The following is an 18,541-nucleotide window of genomic DNA, read 5'->3' as shown; positions in this document are numbered from 1 at the left end:
TTGTTGTTTTATGGAAAACAAACAATACAGCGATGAAATCTGAAATAATTTTTGCTTACATGTTGTCGTTGTGATCTTTAATTTGGTTTCTTTTTCCTTGTAGGGACTTGGGGTGTGGAGTGTTGACTACATACCCAGAGGCACCAGATTTGGACCCCTCGTCGGAGAAGTGTTTTCTCGTGAGCCGTTCAGCAGAAAGGATTCAGACAGAATTTCTCTTTGGAAGGTAAATATCATTTTAGGTGCATTAGTGATATGAAAATCAGGTTGTTGTTTTTGGTTCTGTTTTCTTTTTCTATTTTTCCTTTAGATTTTCAACCTCAACATCTTTAAATTTGTTTAATATTATGCAGTGTAAAGTTTGCCAGTCTTTAAATCTTTTTTAAATGTAAAATTTCCTCATTCAATTAGTACAAAATATTTTATAACAGTCAGAACTAAATTAAATTTTTATAATAATGAAGTTAAGACCCATAAGGGTGATAAATTTCTACAGTAGTTAGTGTATATTATGCAAGAAACGATTAGATGTACTGTGTTTGGTTCATTAGATACCAGGTACCCTGAGAGGAGGATTTGGTGTAAGGTCAAAATTGCCATGAGAGGAAAGATTTAAATTGTAATTTAGGAAGAAAGTGAGGAAGAATTTGTCAAAACTGTGCATGTAGTGGGTCATTATAAAAAGTAAAAACTGTCAGTTTTAATTGAAATGAATTGAGCAAGCACTCTCCCCTAGTGTGAGTGGTAGAGAGTGCAGTTAAATTTAATTGATTTCTTACTGCCGGTCCCACCATTTACACTGGGCACCATCAAGAACTCCGATAAACATCTGCACGGCAATAATATCTTATATTTTGGTTATTTTATATCTTTTTATTTTACCTTTAGGTAATTTAGATACCTAGTATCTGTTTGCAGATGTATTTTACTTTCATTTGATCCTAAGATTACAAGCAGCTCAGATAACCTAAAAGTTAAAGCTGTATCAATTTTAGCATTGTCCTGGTTTTGTACGTAATACCCAATTGCCCTGATCTGTGCGGTGAGCTTTAAAACTAGAAAAAAATGCAAAAGTAAATGTTTAAAAAACCACATGTAAAAGTTGTTTGCCAGCTCTTCTAACAGATTAATTTCATTTCAAAATCGTCATGACTTTCTATCTTTAATTTTTTTTCAAACAGAGTTCAAGATACATAAATAAGATAATACAGGATAGGCTTACACACGGAGGATCCACTCCGAAGAAAAGTTCGGTGGTCGAGTTTCGTATTCGGGGAGAAATAACTATGCTTGTACATATACACCTCACTATATGACCCTGTTACAGAAACAGTATATAAAAACAGGAAATCTGAGATAGGGTTATGCATTTCGATGATGTCATTTTGCAAGTACGAACAATATCATTTCTGATAGTAATCTCTTTTATGACTGAAAGTAAAACGTTGAAAAATATCTGAAGTATGTCCATGTGGTTTGCATTTGGTGGGTTTTTTTTCTGATGATTTTTCAAATCATATATTTATATTGCTAGAGAGAATGAGGTATTTTTTATCAAAATGCATGTGTTGTGATGAAGTCTTATCTCTTCCAATTGATACAAAGTTGTTTCATTTAAAAAAAAAAAAAAATGTAGTAAAGATAAATTTCAATTGACACATGGTCCCCACAGATATCTAGAATTTCTATATATGAATAAATTTGGACTATTAAAACCAAGACCAAAGGAAATTGTCTATTATGATAATATATGTACTAAATCTGTCAAACAGTTGATGCATGATAAATGTATATTTCTTTCAATAGTTTTTAACTTATCATTCAATATGTCATCATTTTACTTGAGTAATCTTGAAATTCTGAAGTAAGGCCTGGAAAACTTCTTCATTCATCAACTTCATTATGTACTATCGATACTTTAAGAGTGATTGGGGCAAAAAACTATGTTTTCACCGTGTTACCAAACTTTCTGATAAGTTTTTTTCCTATTCAATCTGGCTTATTTTTGCAGAGAAAGGCCATATAATGTGATGCTATCTCTGATAATACCTCTAAAAATCTCCCCGCTGTAGTAAATTTTGAATCCATATATACCTGATTGGTGCTCTGAAATCTCCCATGGACAAAATTTTAAGTTCCGTACTCAAATAAACAATTTTTGTCAGACAAAAAAAATTTCATAGAAAAAAGCGTTATCGTAATGTTATGTATATCTGTGTTTCTGTCAGAGTGACACACGTTTTAGTGTACGCTGAACATTACCACTGCATTTAGATTGGGGCGATATCAGGATAATAACTCACTCCGCGCGTCTAACTTCCTGGACCCCCTAACGCAACTTGAAATGACACACGGACTATTTCAGAACCATGAGTTATATTTAATTCTGATCATAAAACAAAGTTTTTATCCACTTGGTTTCCGTGCATCGTATTTCATTGATAAAATTTTAAGATGAATTTTTTTGTTTTCCTATTATGACTTTAGATATAGCAAAACTTCTTAGTTTGTTATAGCATTATTGGTTTTCCCCCTCTATGTCTAAGGAAATATTTCTACTGTTATTTACAAGTATTTTACAGTTGAGTATTGAAGAGGGAAAAAAGTTGTAGTATTCTCTACAGAGTTCTTTTAAAAAAAGATCTTTAATTATTTTTTTTTGGGGGGGGGGGGGGGGGATCTTACTTTTAGCAATAATTCAATAAGCAAGAAATGCTATCTTTTTTCAGGTCTTCAAAAACAACAATGTCTACCAATTCCTGGACAACAGCGATGTGACTCGCAGTAACTGGATGCATTATACGAATTTCGCCTACACTGCAACCCAGCAAAACTTGATCGCGTGTCAAATCGACTTCAATATTTACTTCTACACCACCAAGCCCATCCCCCCCAACACTGAACTCATGGTGTGGTACTGCAGGGAATATGCTGACCGCCTCAACTGCCCCCTGACAGGGGAGGAAATGCTTCAGAACTGGAGTAAGTACTGCTTATCTCCCTTAACAATGCATTATGCATGGTTTTGAACATCACACAATTTTCTTTCATTACAAATGTGAGAAGGATTTGTCTAACTTTTACCAGAATTCAAGTTTTAGGTTTGAATGTTATTCAAGAATTATATTCAAGGTTCGATTGTTACATATTTCCGTTAATGGATTTTTTAATGAGAAATTCACTAGTACATAGTTCTTGCTGCATTAAATCATCTTAATTCTTCTGCTCAGACTAGATGTTACAGTGTTTAAGAATTATTGCTTTTTTTATCTATATTAATTGTCTTTTACTACTCATCTAGAAATTCAAATAAATTTTCTGAAAATATTTACAAGGATATCAATTTATTCGATATGTGAAATGATATGCTGTAAATGTTGTGAATGACATAAAATTGCGACTTTAATCAATACAGTATATTTAACAGTATATATAACAGCTTAGTATCATTTTTAAAAAAGAAGATGAACATTTGATGCTCAACCTTGAGGTCTAAATCTTAAAAATAGTATAGAAATGTTGCCTCTTAAATGCCGAGAAATTCAATGTTATTCAGAGTAGAATTTTCTCCATATTGTTAGAATACGTATATTTTTATCAATATTTCAGAAAGGGTAATGGTACCACAATCACCCCAGTATTAGATAAACATGATTTCTAATGTCCACAAATTAATTTACCTTTATCACTTTGAAAATAGAATCCATTGCTTTGCGGGTAAGAAAATAAAAGCTAGATTACAAATTAGTAATTCTTTCTGAACTTTTTCTATTTCTTGGGGCTACACAATGCTAGAATGAAAAGTGGACTTTCCTCTGTTCATTGTTATTGTAGTCCCAAAGGAATCTTCCTGACAATTTCCAGAAATGTCCTTTTTGAAACAGGAGATTCGTAGAGGCAAGACATTGAAACATCTTGATTTTCAAAGATGACTTTTTCTGATTAAAGTGGTGGTAAAAACAAAAGATCAACCCCCTGAGGGGGTATTTTCTCATGAAGTTCTTTGCACGCAAATATGAGAATTTGAAATAAGATCAGGAATCTCGATCAGCAACAAGGAGCGAAGATCAGTGAAGCTCAATGAGCAGACCTAAATGATCGCTTTAATTCAAAGTCACCCTGCAAATCATGATATCTTGTATTTTTTTAAATTGTTGAATCTTGATTGTGTAGACAATTTGAAAATATGCCAGTGAAAAAGGAGATATTTAAAAATCATTAATAGCCAAACCTTGAAGGTGTACATAATTGCAACATATTTGGTTTGCATCGAAATTACATTAAGAAAAAATAAAAGATATGAAGCAACATCTGTTTGCTGGCTATATTGATCAGGGATGACATCAGTATATTCACTGTCACTGAAATTGCTGTGAAATCTTACTCCAAACCGTATTTTGTTTTGCTTTCGGTGATAATTGATGAAAGACTCAATAGTCTCCTTGTTAATTTCACCCGTTTATGAAAAATTATGATTTACTTAAACCTTGTCACTTTAAAGTTAATGATCATGAATCATGGAGATCTGAAGATTTTGGACAGAGTGCTAATTTTAATTTTCACATTTTTCATCGGAAAATGAAACCTGATAGGTGAGAGTACCTGATTAAATATGGAGATGGAAACTTAAATATACCTTTTAAAAATATGATCTTTTGAGTTAATGACAGTTCCACATGACACTTTCTAACCAACAGAAGTTAAAACTGTGATTCAAGTGATTATGTAAAATTCTACCTTTATTTAACATGATTAAATCATTTTGAAAATACTTTTCTTGAAAGAAAATTTTGCTATCATGTAGAAAATTAGCCTATCAGTTACATTGATAATGCATATAAATCATTTGTAAACTACTTAAAGCATTTTGGTTTAGTGAAGTTGTTTGAAAGGGGCAAACATTATTCATTTTACAGAATATTAATAGAGGATTTTATATGCAATCCTATTTTTCAAAGCTGAATTGCAATCTAGTTTCAATTTCAATATCCAAGGAATTAATGTTTATTTTATGTTATTGGTGTATAAAAACAATGGTAATATGGTATATTTATTACCATAATTAACGAAACCATGCAATTTCTTTAAATGCAGAAAATGCCTCCCATTTCCAATTTCTCATTGTATTTAATTATTCATTCATGATACTATGAAAGAAATATGTTTTATTTCCCTATAATACAAAGAAATAGACGTTCATTATATTATAAAAGTTTTATATTGAGTAGCAGGATAATGAAGAATTCCTATAAATTAACACTAATATTACAGTTTATCATTAACACTTTATCTTTAGGTACACATACATACTTCTCTTTAATTAGTGTGAAATTTTATTATCATCAGTTCAATGATTATTGAAAGAAAATTGTTTATATGATGCATCTGCCACCATTTATCATTTTTATTTATTTATGGAAGAAAGAAGGATGAAAGGAAATTTAAATAAGATTAAAAATTGAGAATGAATTTATTCTCACTTAAGGAAACACTAGCAAAGTGAACTGAAACCTCTTTTGTAAGTGCGTTTAATTCACGAAGGTTTTTTTTTTTTTTACTTCTGGACTTCCTAATTAGCAGAGCAAAAAGAGTTTCTTTCACAATTGGCAGTTCCTTAAATCAGTGTCTAATTATAGGATGAATGTTCTGCGTCTGAGTGCAGAAAAATTATCACATTGTTTGAACTCCAAAGTATTCCGTTTATGCCATTGTAACCGAGGCAAATGACTTTCTCTGTACTGAAGTGTCGAATCAATCGAATTGGTCAAATACTGAGGATGTCAAGAGTTGCCCATTAATTACAGGGAGCTAATCATTCGATTAAATAAACAACTTTTACATCAGATCATAACTGTTTTGTTAATTTGAGTCCTTTTAACACTTCATTTGATTTTTTCCTTAACAATTGATCAAGGGGCTGATCGTTCTTCAAGACTTGGGGTTTTTAGTTTAAAGATTTCTCTGTAGTTTTATTTTCTTTTACTTCAGTTTTTGGGATGGCAGATTTTTTTCCCCTCTCACAATGTTGAGAATCATACAACAATAATGCTGGAGTAAATGATGATTTTCTCAGCAGTTCATTTATGTCCTGAGCTTTACAGCAAAGATTTTTAAAAGACTGTCGTGTGAAAACTTAGATCAATGAAAGTGATTGTGTTGTAAATACCTGCTAAATCTCGCAGTCAGATCATATTACTGTCAAAAGATTTTACCTGTAATGACTTTCACCATTTTATAAGTTTTAAACCATTAAAGCATTAATCTATTGGCACAATTTTCCTTTCACAATTTTCAATTAAAAACACATTTTTTTCTGTAGGGAGTCCGATTTGACAGTTGAATGAAATCAAATCGAGGAATAAATATGTCAGATCTGTCATGGAAGAAATATGATTTGAAATAATTATTGATATTTCTGTTTGTCCTGTTAAATCACTTTCTTCAGTGTCACACAACTGCTGCTGTGTGAAAAATGAACATGAAATTGTTTAACAGGTCACAGAACTTCACAATATTAAAAAAAAAATTGATTAAGTATAGCAATAGATCGTATATATTTTTTATAATAGTTAAAACTAAATAGAACTCCAGGATGCCATTTGAATTTTTCCTCCCAAGCATTTTCAACAACAAAAAATATTTTATCAGATTATAGTTATTGATTTACCATCAGTGTGAAAGTGTTTTGCTATTGAATTATAAAATTGTGTGCACTTTTTAAATAATGAATTCTAAATCTTATGAGAAGAGATTTGAAATAGAATTTAATTGATTTCATTTTTCCAGGGCGGCAGTACATCGAGAGACAGATCACCATGCCCAAGCCTCTTCTCCCTCTCCCCATCTGCCATAATGCATTCAAACCAGACCTGGAGGATTCCAAATTCTGTCCAGAAAACCTAATCAAGGAGTCCAAAAGTGAGAGCAGCAACAGTAGTCGTGACGATGGTTACGCCATTGACTACAGCCTCCACAAGAGGGACGGCAGCCCCTCCAGCGAAGACTTGGAAAGAAGTCGCGAGGAGAAACAGAAAACGGAGAACTCTGAGATCATACCCTCACCGACCAAGTCTCCCCCCCTGAGTTACATGCCGGAGAGGCTGTCCCCAATCTCTGCCTTCCAAGTTCGCTCCATGTCGTCTGCTTTCCATCAGAAACCTGTGGTGGCTCACAGTACGCCCCGGAAATCAGGCACTGTGTTCGACAGTCTTCTGATGAAGAAAATGAAGGAGAATGGGGAGGATATCCCTGATAAAATGCTGAAGGGTGATATGTCCTCCATAGACTTTAACACACCCAAAGAAATCAAAGCACAGATCTCGCCTGCGCACGAGCACAAAATCAAAACAGAAGAATCTAGTCCCAAGGATGTGAAAGAGCGTGCACCAATTCCAGAACAATTCAACCCTTTCAATCCCTTCTTCTACAAGTTCATGCAGCCAAACCCCATGATGGACAAAAACAATTTGCCATTGAATCCGTACATGAATCGTCCAGAAGACAACAAATACATGTCGAAAATGCCATCACAGTCAGGGCCCCCCTTGTATTTTCCTACTCCCTCCATGCCTTATATTCCAGCCATGTACCCATTCGGTCCCTACCCAGGCATGCCGTGGCAGATGTTTCCTCCCCCCTTCCAACAGATGGGAAATCAGCAAGTGTCCATGCCATTTCCTCCACGTCCCATGATGCCTCAGCCAGAACAAGTCCTTAACCTCACCAAACCAAGAATGGAGGGGGTTCATGGGTCTCGGGGACACAGGAGTTTGCCCTACCCACTGAGAAAGAGGGATGGGAAAATGCATTACGAGTGTAATGTTTGTTACAAATCCTTTGGACAGTTGTCAAATTTAAAAGTACACCTCCGAACCCACACCGGGGAGCGGCCCTTCGTATGCCAGACCTGTGGGAAAGGATTCACTCAGCTTGCTCATCTACAAAAGCACCATCTTGTCCATACGGGTGAGAAACCTCACGAGTGCACCGTCTGTGGAAAAAGATTCAGCTCAACGTCCAACCTCAAGACTCACATGCGCCTTCATTCAGGAGAAAAGCCATTTCACTGTAAACTTTGTCCCGCAAAATTCACCCAATTCGTCCATTTAAAGCTTCATAAAAGACTACACACAAATGAACGCCCATACGAGTGCCCACAATGCAATCGTAAATACATTAGTGCTAGTGGACTGAAAACTCACTGGAAGACCGGAAACTGCATCCCAGCCGGTCTAAACATTGACTACAACACACTGTTAGAAAATACTCATCATGATGTCATCAGTCAAGATCGCCAAGATGGATACAATGAAAACATGGATGGTGAGAAATTCGAAAAGTATGACCAAGAACTGGAGGAAGATCTCTCCAATCAGAGCCATTTAGACTCTTTCAATAATAACAATGCCAGTCCCAGTGCTAATGGAAACATGAACCACCTACGGTTGAACAGTTGTAGCAGCAGTGTCAATGGTAGTGACGATGAGGGAGAGAAAAATCCCCCCTCCCCCTCATACTCTGACCCTGAAAACAGCAGTGCTAGTATGTTTGAGAAACCTATAGAATACACCTTGTCTCCCTCACCCCCCAAATTGTCCTCCCCACCCCCCATTTTAAACCCCGAACCTGTCTCAGCATAATATAGCCTGGTTAGTCGTGAAGCAGCATTTGATAGGATTGATAATATTCTGCATAATCTTATATTGTGTAAATGTTACATGCATAATAGATGTTAGAATACATATACAGTGAAACCTGTCTGATCCGACATGCACTGGGAGACGATTCGTGTCAGAATACACAGTATAATGCGATAAACAGTGTAAAAAAAAACCAAAGAAAATATGAAATTGAGAATGAAAATAAGGGTCAGAATGGCCAATTTGAAACAAATTGCACAGATGTCAAATGAAGCAATTTTCACTGTATACACAGGTGTCAGATTATGCAGTTTTCACTGTATATGTATGTCGAAGGTTCTCTTTGCTGAACTGGGGAATGTAAATACAATGTATTTTCAATTAGATTAGGAGACTAGAAACAACCTTTTGTCTCTTGGGGACTTTGCCAGCAGAAAGTGAGTGATTATATATTTCCATGACTACTAAACCCAGGACTCATACTTGTACTATTTAAACAGAGTTATGATTTTTGTTTTTATTATTTATTTTTCTCTTGAGTTGTGATTTTCTTTGTACAATTTTTAGCTGTATGTACATTTGTACAAATTTTGAATTATTTATTATTTTTACTGCATGTTGGTATCATAATGTATAAAATACTGCTTCCATGCAAGGTATGTTTAGGGAAAACTGAGCACCATCCCCTCCATATGTTTGTCATAGCCCATGCTCAAGCATTTACATGATTTTCAATTATCTCACCAAAAAAAGAAAATGACAAAGAGTTATAATGGCAGCAGTGCATTTTTTTATGAGATGAAACTAACATTTTGCTGTGTTTTATCCTAATACAATGTGTGTTATGTACTTGTAATATCATTGTTTGAATTTGGATTTTCCCCCTTGATTCTTCAAAATTATCTTGCATTTATATTCATTTTTAAACATTTAATCTAAAAGAGCATTTTTGATGACATGCTTAACCAGCTTGTTGGATATTCTGAATTTGTTGAAAATTGTAGAGATAGCACATAACAAATATATAGTTAATTTAAAAGGTCCTCTATGAAGAAGAAAAAACAACATTACATCTAATGAAATACTATCATTAGATGAAACCTTTTATATTATGCTTTCAATGGGAGACAATCTATTTATCTATTTTAGTCCTTTAATGGAGATCATAATGTTAATCCATTGTTTCATTGTTTACAATAGGGAAAAGTCTTCTAGTGAGCTATAAATTTAACAACAATAGTTCAGATTGAAATGGCATTTGGCTTCAGAGAAAATCTAGCGTCACTGATTCTAACAGAGATAAGATAATGTATTGGTAAATAATACCCTTTTTTCTTGAATTTTCTAAAACAATGGGCATGGTTATCTCCCTTGGTAAGAGTGGTGTCCCTTGGCACTCTGACATATCGCCTAAATCATGAGTGATATTGGAATTAATAGGGCTGGGATAGTCTTAGGCTCTCCATCAAATTAACAGAGATGACATACAAAATCTGCTTCTGTGTTTGCTTAACAAATTCCAAGAGACAATTTAGGATTCTGCACCGTGAAATCATCTTACTGCATCACCTCCGCCATATCTGCTAATCTACAATCAAAGTAATTTTAAAAAATCGCTAGACAGCCATCATTTCCCTTTGACTTTTTTCTCTGATGAATTATAAGATTTCTATGTAAATTTCCCTCTGCGGCCATGCTAGGAATTAACAGTATGACATTAGATTGAAATTAGTGAAAATCTTTATCTAGAGAGTTCGCGCTATTGTTCTTTAATGTGGCCCCCATTAGTGTGGCAAACTTCGCAGTCAACGCATCACCTAGCAGGTCTAAATAACAAATGATTTAGTAAAATCAACCAGCAAATAAAAAAAGCACATTGAACAGCTCTTACGTTATTTGCATGTAGCATCGCCGATTAAATCTCAAACGCAAATTGGCAGTTGAAATTGACAAGCATAGATAGCGCCCTGTTAACGTAGCTCAATGACGAAAATTGATTGTGAAAGTTTTTCTGTCAACGGTTCCAACGGAAATGTTTCGTTTTCTGTTGAAATGTGTGTCAATATTTATCAATTAGGAGGATATTTACGAGGGGCTTGTTTAAAGCTCCGAAACAGAAAACCCCAATATTCAGATCTAATGATAGGTGTTTCGGAGCAAAAAGAGAAATTGTTCTTAAATAGAATGTGTTGATAAAAATCATCCTCAATGACTTTACAAATAGCTCACCTTTTGGATAAAACGATGGCTAGGTGCTTCCCATGTACCGGGTAATACAATGCCACGGCAAACACTTGGTCAATTAATGCATTTATACCCTTTTGCTTTTAAAATACGCGAATCCTTCTCTTTTTTTTTATTTTGAGAAATAAGCATTTGTTACATTTTCACAGTTGATTATATCAAGTGTTTGAAGATTTGTTTTATATATATATATATATACCAGTGTAATGATTGAAGTCTAACTTGTTTATGTTTGGATAATATTGAAAAAATAAATTATATGAATTGAAAACTGTTTGAATTTTGTTATTTATTTTATTTTGTAAATATGACGGGTAAAGAAACTGAGCAGGAATTGAATACCGGTATCCAAGAGCTCGGGGGACGCAGAAGTGTGAAATATTCAAAATATTATTTAAAAAATAAATTTTCAATTTTGAAAATACTCGTATTCTTGACACCAGCGCACTCCATGAAGCGCGCGAACTGTGAAGTACATTGTATGCTGGCGTGAAGCGCTGCTGTTCATACCCTCATGTACATTTTCAAAAATTTAATTTATTTTTTTGAACATTTTACTTTCATTTGTGTCGGAATGTTCTCCGCCTTTAAAATCTTCGTTTTATATCTATCAAGATTCATACGCACAATATTATACATTCATGAGGAAATGGCTATCATTTTCAATTGGTAAAGATATCGAAAGTAAAAACAATGGGAATGTATAAATATAGCAAAATAGCAACAGTTTATGGTGCACAAAATATGAAAACTATATAACTCGCTGGAAAAACCAGTTTATGAACATTGTTTTATTTTATTCAAATTTTCAGGGGAGGGTTGTTCAAGGACATCGGAGTCTAGCAAAAGTTTTGTTGTAGAGGACGCGGAGGGCGAGGGGTGTCTGTTGAAGATAGCAATCGCCAGTTTCAATTGCAATTAAAATGCATGTTATAACAAAGACATCATTGTCACCTGACCATTTAGCATATTCTGATTCATAAACTGATGAAAGTATTAGGTTCATAATCATACAAGTCGCCAGTGAAATTGTTCCTATTGGTCACGTGATTTAAGCCCATTTCAATGTTGTAAAAAGTTTTGGCAGTCAGAACAAAAGACCAACACTGCATAAAAAGGGATATGGAGGGTGAATTTAATCTTCTCTACGATAAGGATACTGAAATATCATCGAAATCAGAAAAAAATACACATTTCATCGCCTTCTACCCAGTAAAATTGACCTTGCTCCAGTGTCTTGTATTGATGGTGACAAGAGAACGTCAAATGCACCCAAACATGCCCTGCATGTCTTTGTTCTTTGTGAATAGGAAATTGCATCACTTTTGGTTGTAAAAACGCTTAAGGTGATTGCTTCCGCTTAGGTACGCAGGCTGAGGTCATACAGAAGCCGAGAGCGACTACAAGCGCTTGCAGATTGATAAACCTATAAATTGCGAAAATATTGTTCTCAAGAAAACGACAGAGATTGCATACGTTTATACAACATTTTCTTGATACGATAGTTATCAAAATCTTTTATGTATACCAAGACGACAGTCGCTAAGGCTTATCCGATTCGTATGCAAGTGAATTTTTCAACAGTATTTATTTTCAGTATTTTCACTCGGCTCAAAAACTGCAGACGACAGTCGCCATAACTAAAAACACGTGTTTGACTTTTCGGGGTGGTATTCGGATATCGTTCGCTCCTCGTGGTTACTGATAGTCTTGCTTTAACCGGGTTAGAATCACGACAACTTGCGATTGCATGACCCCTCGAAAAGCAAAGCCTGACCCGGAACAAACGCTGGGAATGAGAGCTTTTCCTCGCGAGCATTGTTCTCTACCACTGACGCTTCCTCAACATGGGAAAAAATCGTCCATTTTTCCACTTGAGACCTCGATACGACACAGTTTCACTATTGTATCCGGATCATGTTCCCCTTACAGAGACAATGGTGTCACGGCGCTGATAAATCTTTCTGATACTACGACAGAATCAATTCCACCGTACCCGGGTGTACATAGTGTATATCACGATGAACGCAAGGAGTATATAACGTCAATATATATATATATATATATATATATATATATATAACGTCAAAAATGAATGAAGAAATCGGCACAGTTATTAAATATTTCAAAAGAATAAAATTCAAAATTATCACATAATAATCAACGATCAGTTCTTGCTAGTATTTTCGCCTTACTGCTCTTTAGGCAGTTTGAAATTAGTCCTATGATTTTGGGGTGAAATGTGTAAAGTTTGCGGACACACGAACGGTGATCATTATACTGCCTGAAGAGCCGTAAGGCGAAAGTACCAGCAAGAACTGGTCATTGATTATTATGTGATCATTTTTATATAAATATAAATATATATATATATATATATATATATATATATATATATATATAGTCTCTTTTTTTCGAAGTAAAATAAAAAAAAAAAAAAACAAACTCTAAACACATGGTAGAAATATTTCGACGGTGTTACCGGTCTTCGACGACTGAAACAGGACTGAAGAAGACCGGTAACACGGTCGAAATATTTCTACAAAGTGTTTAGAGTTTATATATATTTTATTTTATTAGAACAACACTCCATGTTCAAAGTGATCTGATTATAAATACGAGGTCAAATTAAAAGGGATATAGAAAGTACTAAAAAATTATCAACGACACGAACAATATGAATTTTTTTTTTTCGGACTTGTCCCTTTTTTTTTTTAGGACGTTAGAATAATTACATAGAAGTGAACACTATATGAATGATATAAAAAACAGAAACAAATGCAAACTAGCTACAAAGGCCGAGGAAATGATAATATATTTTAAAAAATAAAAATAAAAAAAACAACCCAGAAATTCTGCATATTGAAATTATGGAGTGTTGCACGGAGTGTTAAAAAGCGTATTTTGTCAATGAGAGTCAAAACTTGTTTTTTTTTTCAGTCAGTCTTTATAGCTTCCTCTTCAGGACAAAAGAAAAGGTTTACATAAGATGACTAAAGATATGCAAAGACACTAGCACTAAAACAAAACTAAATATACAAACGTATTCACACTGCAAAATGCATGATTATTGTTGGCTTGCTAATAGCGAATGAGAGTTTTTCTGATCACCTATCATCTGTCCGTAAACTTTACACATTTTTTATTTATTTTTTCCAGAATCATAGGGTTAATTTCAACCAACCTTCCCATATAACATCCTTTGGTAAAGGGGATTCAAAATTCTTCAAATGAAGGGTCACACCTCTCTCAAAGGAGAAATGATAAAGAAATAGTAAAATCATAGTGGCTTCTTTTAAAAATATTCCGCTAGACCAGAAGAGACAAGCTTCCTTATAGAACGCATATTTAAAATTGTTCAAGTCATATAGGGTATAACCACAAAAAGGGATCAGAAATTCTAAAAATGGGGATAAATAGGGGGGGGGGGACACCTTACAAAGTGCAGTTCTATCCACAATATCGGATAAATCCCTCAAAGTTCATCGTCACTCTATAAGGACTAGTAACCGTGATCTTTGGGTTCAGGGGGTATTTGAAGTTCTATGGTTAGGGGGGGATATGAAGTTGTAAGGTTAGGGGGGGGGGGGTATGAAGTTGTAATGTTAGGGGGGGGGGGGGTATGAAGTTGTAAGGTTAGGGGGTGTATGAAGTTGTAAGGTTAGGAGGGTGTATGAAGTTGTAAGGTTAGGGGGTGTATGAAGTTGTAAGGTTAGGGGGAGTGTGAAGTTGTAAGGTTAGGGGGTGTATAAAGTTGTAAGGTTAGGGGGGTGTATAAAGTTGTAAGGTTAGGGGTGTTTGAAGTTGTAAGGTTAGAGGGGTGTATAAAGTTGTAAGGTTAGGGGTGTATGAAGTTGTAAGGTTATGGATGTTTGAAGTTGTAAGGTTAGGGGTGTATGAAGGTGTAAGGTTAGGGGTGTATGAAGGTGTAAGGTTAGGGGGAGTGTGAAGTTGTAAGGTTAGGGGGTATATGAAGTTGTAAGGTTAGGGGGTGTATGAAGTTGTAAGGTTAGGAGGGTGTATGAAGTTGTAAGGTTAGGGGTGTATGAAGGTGTAAGGCTAGGGGTGTATGAAGTTGTAAGGTTAGGGGGTGTATGAAGGTGTAAGGTTAGGGGTGTATGAAGTTGTAAGGTTAGGGGGTGTATGAAGGTGTAAGGTTAGGGGTGTATAAAGTTGTAAGGTTATGGATGTTTGAAGTCGTAAGGTTAAGGGTGTATGAAGGTGTAAGGTTAGGGGTGTATAAAGTTGTAAGGTTAGGGGGTGTATGAAGTCGTAAGGTTAGGGGGTGTATGAAGGTGTAAGGTTAGGGGGTGTATAAAGTTGTAAGGTTATGGATGTTTGAAGTTGTAAGGTTAGGGGTGTATGAAGGTGTAAGGTTAGGGGTGTATAAAGTTGTAAGGTTAGGGGGTGTATGAAGTCGTAAGGTTAAGGGGTGTATGAAGTTGTAAGGTTAAGGGGTGTATGAAGATGTAAGGTTAGGGGGTGTGTGAAGTTGTAAGGTTAGAGGGTGTTTGAAGTTGTAAGGTTAGGGGTGTATGAAGTTGTAAGGTTAGGGGGTGTATGAAGTTGTAAGGTTAGGAGGGTGTATGAAGTCGTAAGGTTAGGGGGTGTATGAAGTTGTAAGGTTAGGAGGGTGTATGAAGTCGTAAGGTTAGGGAGTGTATGAAGTTGTAAGGTTATGGATGTTTGAAGTTGTAAGGCTAGGGGTGTATGAAGGTGTAAGGTTAGGGGTGTATGAAGTTGTAAGGTTAAGGGGTGTATGAAGTTGTAAGGTTAGGGGGTGTATGAAGTTGTAAGGTTAGGAGGGTGTATGAAGTCGTAAGGTTAGGGAGTGTATGAAGTTGTAAGGTTATGGATGTTTGAAGTTGTAAGGCTAGGGGTGTATGAAGGTGTAAGGTTAGGGGTGTATGAAGTTGTAAGGTTAGGGGGTGTATGAAGTTGTAAGGTTAAGGGGTGTATGAAGTTGTAAGGTTAGGGGGTGTATGAAGTTGTAAGGTTAGGAGGTGTATGAAGTTGTAAGGTTAGGAGGGTGTATGAAGTTGTAAGGTTAGGGGGTGTATGAAGTCGTAAGGTTAGGGAGTGTATGAAGTTGTAAGGTTATGGATGTTTGAAGTTGTAAGGCTAGGGGTGTATGAAGGTGTAAGGTTAGGGGTGTATGAAGTTGTAAGGTTAGGGGGTGTATGAAGTTGTAAGGTTAGGAGGGTGTATGAAGTCGTAAGGTTAGGGAGTGTATGAAGTTGTAAGGTTATGGATGTTTGAAGTTGTAATGTTAGGGGGTGTATGAAGGTGTAAGGTTAGGGGGTGTATGAAGGTGTAAGGTTAGGGGGTGTATGAAATTGTAGAGTTATGGGTGTTTGAAGTTGCCCACAATTTTTGCACCTATGAATTTTTATGTTTTTATCTAAACAATTGAATCCTGAATTATCTTAGGTCTCGTTTAGGATATGGACTTCTTATCACAGAATATTTACATTTAATGATGTTTTGTTATTGATAATCTTATTATTATTTTATTCATTTATAAAGCGCAAAATTACCTATAGTTTCTATGCCTGTACAATGTTTGTGCTAATAATCATTGATAATATACTAATAAAAGTCCTGAAAGAGCTATAAAGAAAATGATAAAACAATAGAAAGAATTTAAAAAAAAAACACCAAAAAACATGGTAGTAAAATGACGAAATGGCTTCAATGTGTAAGAAAACTTTCCAGACACGAGATTTGATATGCACAGGTACAATTACAAACCATAACTATATAGGAGAGATATATTCATGAACACATCACTTCATGCCACCATTGTTTTTGTACAATACAAACAATCAAGATATTCATTCAACATGGCATAACTAAATAGAAAATCAATTGAGAAATAAATATAGAAAAATCTACATGAACAGTAATATAATAAATTATCATAAAACCTATTGCGTGTACTCGACTAGTTTCTTTACTACTTCACGAGTGTAATCTTCCTGAAGAAGTAAAGGAATTACTCGGGTATACTCAATCGGATTTGTGATATAAATACATGAATTAAAAATATCACAAAAGCTAATTGAGCATACCCGAACAGTTCCGTTACTTTTTCAGGAGTATATAGAATATTGCATACATGTTCTCTCTCTCTCTCTCTCTCTCTCTCTCTCTTGATAGGGAGCTTCGATTTTTGTGGTCTCATCTGAATTTATTTTACTCTCTCTTCAATGATTTTGCCTTCACTATCTTTACTAATTAGTCATTTCCTTATGAACGCAATATTCCGTGGGGATCCGGTTAGAGTAGGTCCTCAGTACCCCTTGCTTGTTGTCGTAAGAGGTGACTGAATGGGGCGATCCTTAAAAAAATTCAATCGGCTTTTGCGATATTTTTAATATATATATATATATATATATATGTATATATATATATATATATATATATATGTATATATATATATATATATATATATGTATATATATATATATATATATATATATATATATATATATATATAATCCGATATAGAGTAAAAATAGTTCCTTTAAAGGGACTGATTTACGATTTCCTCCCAAATTTGTTTTTCACTTTAAATGATCAAAATATACAGTCTAATATGTTTAGAAGGTTTCATAAAAAAAGGTTATTTATGAAGACAGAAGTTCATTATAGAGAGTTTATTATTTGTTTTGAAAACAAAGATTGAGGTGTGTTATTGTTTACGAAGTTTTCAAAACACATGGGTATTGATTTTTGTTTACAGTTCTATCTTAAAAAAATCGATTGATCCCAGTGGAAAGAAATATATAACAAAATTTCGGACGTCTTCACACTCTTTGAACATTGAGAAGGGCAGGCATAAAAATATTTCAAGAAATAATAGGATTTGTACATTTTGTAACCTAAATGAGTTAGAAGACAAATTTCATTTTATTTTAAAATGTCCTTTTTATAACGGTTTAAGAATTAAATATATCAAAAAAATTTATTACAAGAAACCTAGTGTCTTTAAATTAGTAACACTTCTTGGTGTAAATAAGACAAAAGAACTCAGTAATTTAGGAAAGTTCCTACAACAGGCTACAAAGTTTTGATCTTCATGTAACTTATGAATCCTGTACTTGCTACGACATATTATTCACGTGTATTGTTATATGTATGCTGAAATGCATTGATTTTATATCCTCAAAATTGTATCTGTATGTCTACTAACCCTCTACTGTCTTATTTGTATATATCTGTAAATATTTTGTATTTATAACCGATGAGCTGTATAGCTTAAGGAAATAAAAGAATCTTAATCTGATCCAAGCTTATTATATATATATATATATATGAAACCATATTGCACATATGCACTCATTATAAACATGACATGTTGATCTAGTACCAATGCACCGTCCCGTGGTATCTTTTGCATTACAGTGGAGTTAATCATATGTACTTTACTACCTTTACTATTATTACATGTAGAGTTGTTATGTACATGTATATATAAAGACATCTATATATATATATATATATATATATATATAAAAGCACAAAAACCCAACAACACCCTACTTTCTTAAAGTGTCGGATCTGAGAAGATACAAGGCCAGTAAAGAAATTTATAAAAGCACTGAAAAGGCCACGACACTGTTGGTTATTTAAAACTCAAATTTTCGACGCAACCC

The 18,541-nt window shown here is 34.5% G+C and overlaps 1 protein-coding gene across 7 annotated transcripts in view; it reads left to right on the top strand.

Annotated features, from left to right (window-relative positions):
- LOC125674608 (PR domain zinc finger protein 1-like) overlaps window positions 1-11,154 on the top strand; it is a 37,038-nt gene extending 25,884 nt beyond the window's left edge. For all 7 annotated transcript variants that reach the window (XM_048911824.2, XM_048911823.2, XM_048911825.2 and 4 more), the window contains 3 exons: window positions 104-226; window positions 2,730-2,982; window positions 6,787-11,154. In XM_048911824.2, the coding sequence (XP_048767781.2) occupies window positions 104-226; window positions 2,730-2,982; window positions 6,787-8,639 (2,229 nt within the window). In that variant the 3' untranslated portion in view covers window positions 8,640-11,154. The remainder of the gene's footprint in view (window positions 1-103; window positions 227-2,729; window positions 2,983-6,786) is intronic.
- The last annotated feature ends 7,387 nt before the right edge of the window (window positions 11,155-18,541 follow it).

Source organism: Ostrea edulis, chromosome 3 (genome assembly GCF_947568905.1).
Source record: "Ostrea edulis chromosome 3, xbOstEdul1.1, whole genome shotgun sequence".
NCBI classification, from domain to species: Eukaryota; Metazoa; Mollusca; class Bivalvia; order Ostreida; family Ostreidae; genus Ostrea; species Ostrea edulis.
The sequence above is the reverse complement of the archived record's forward strand: the minus strand, read 5'-3'. Positions and strand labels throughout refer to the sequence as shown.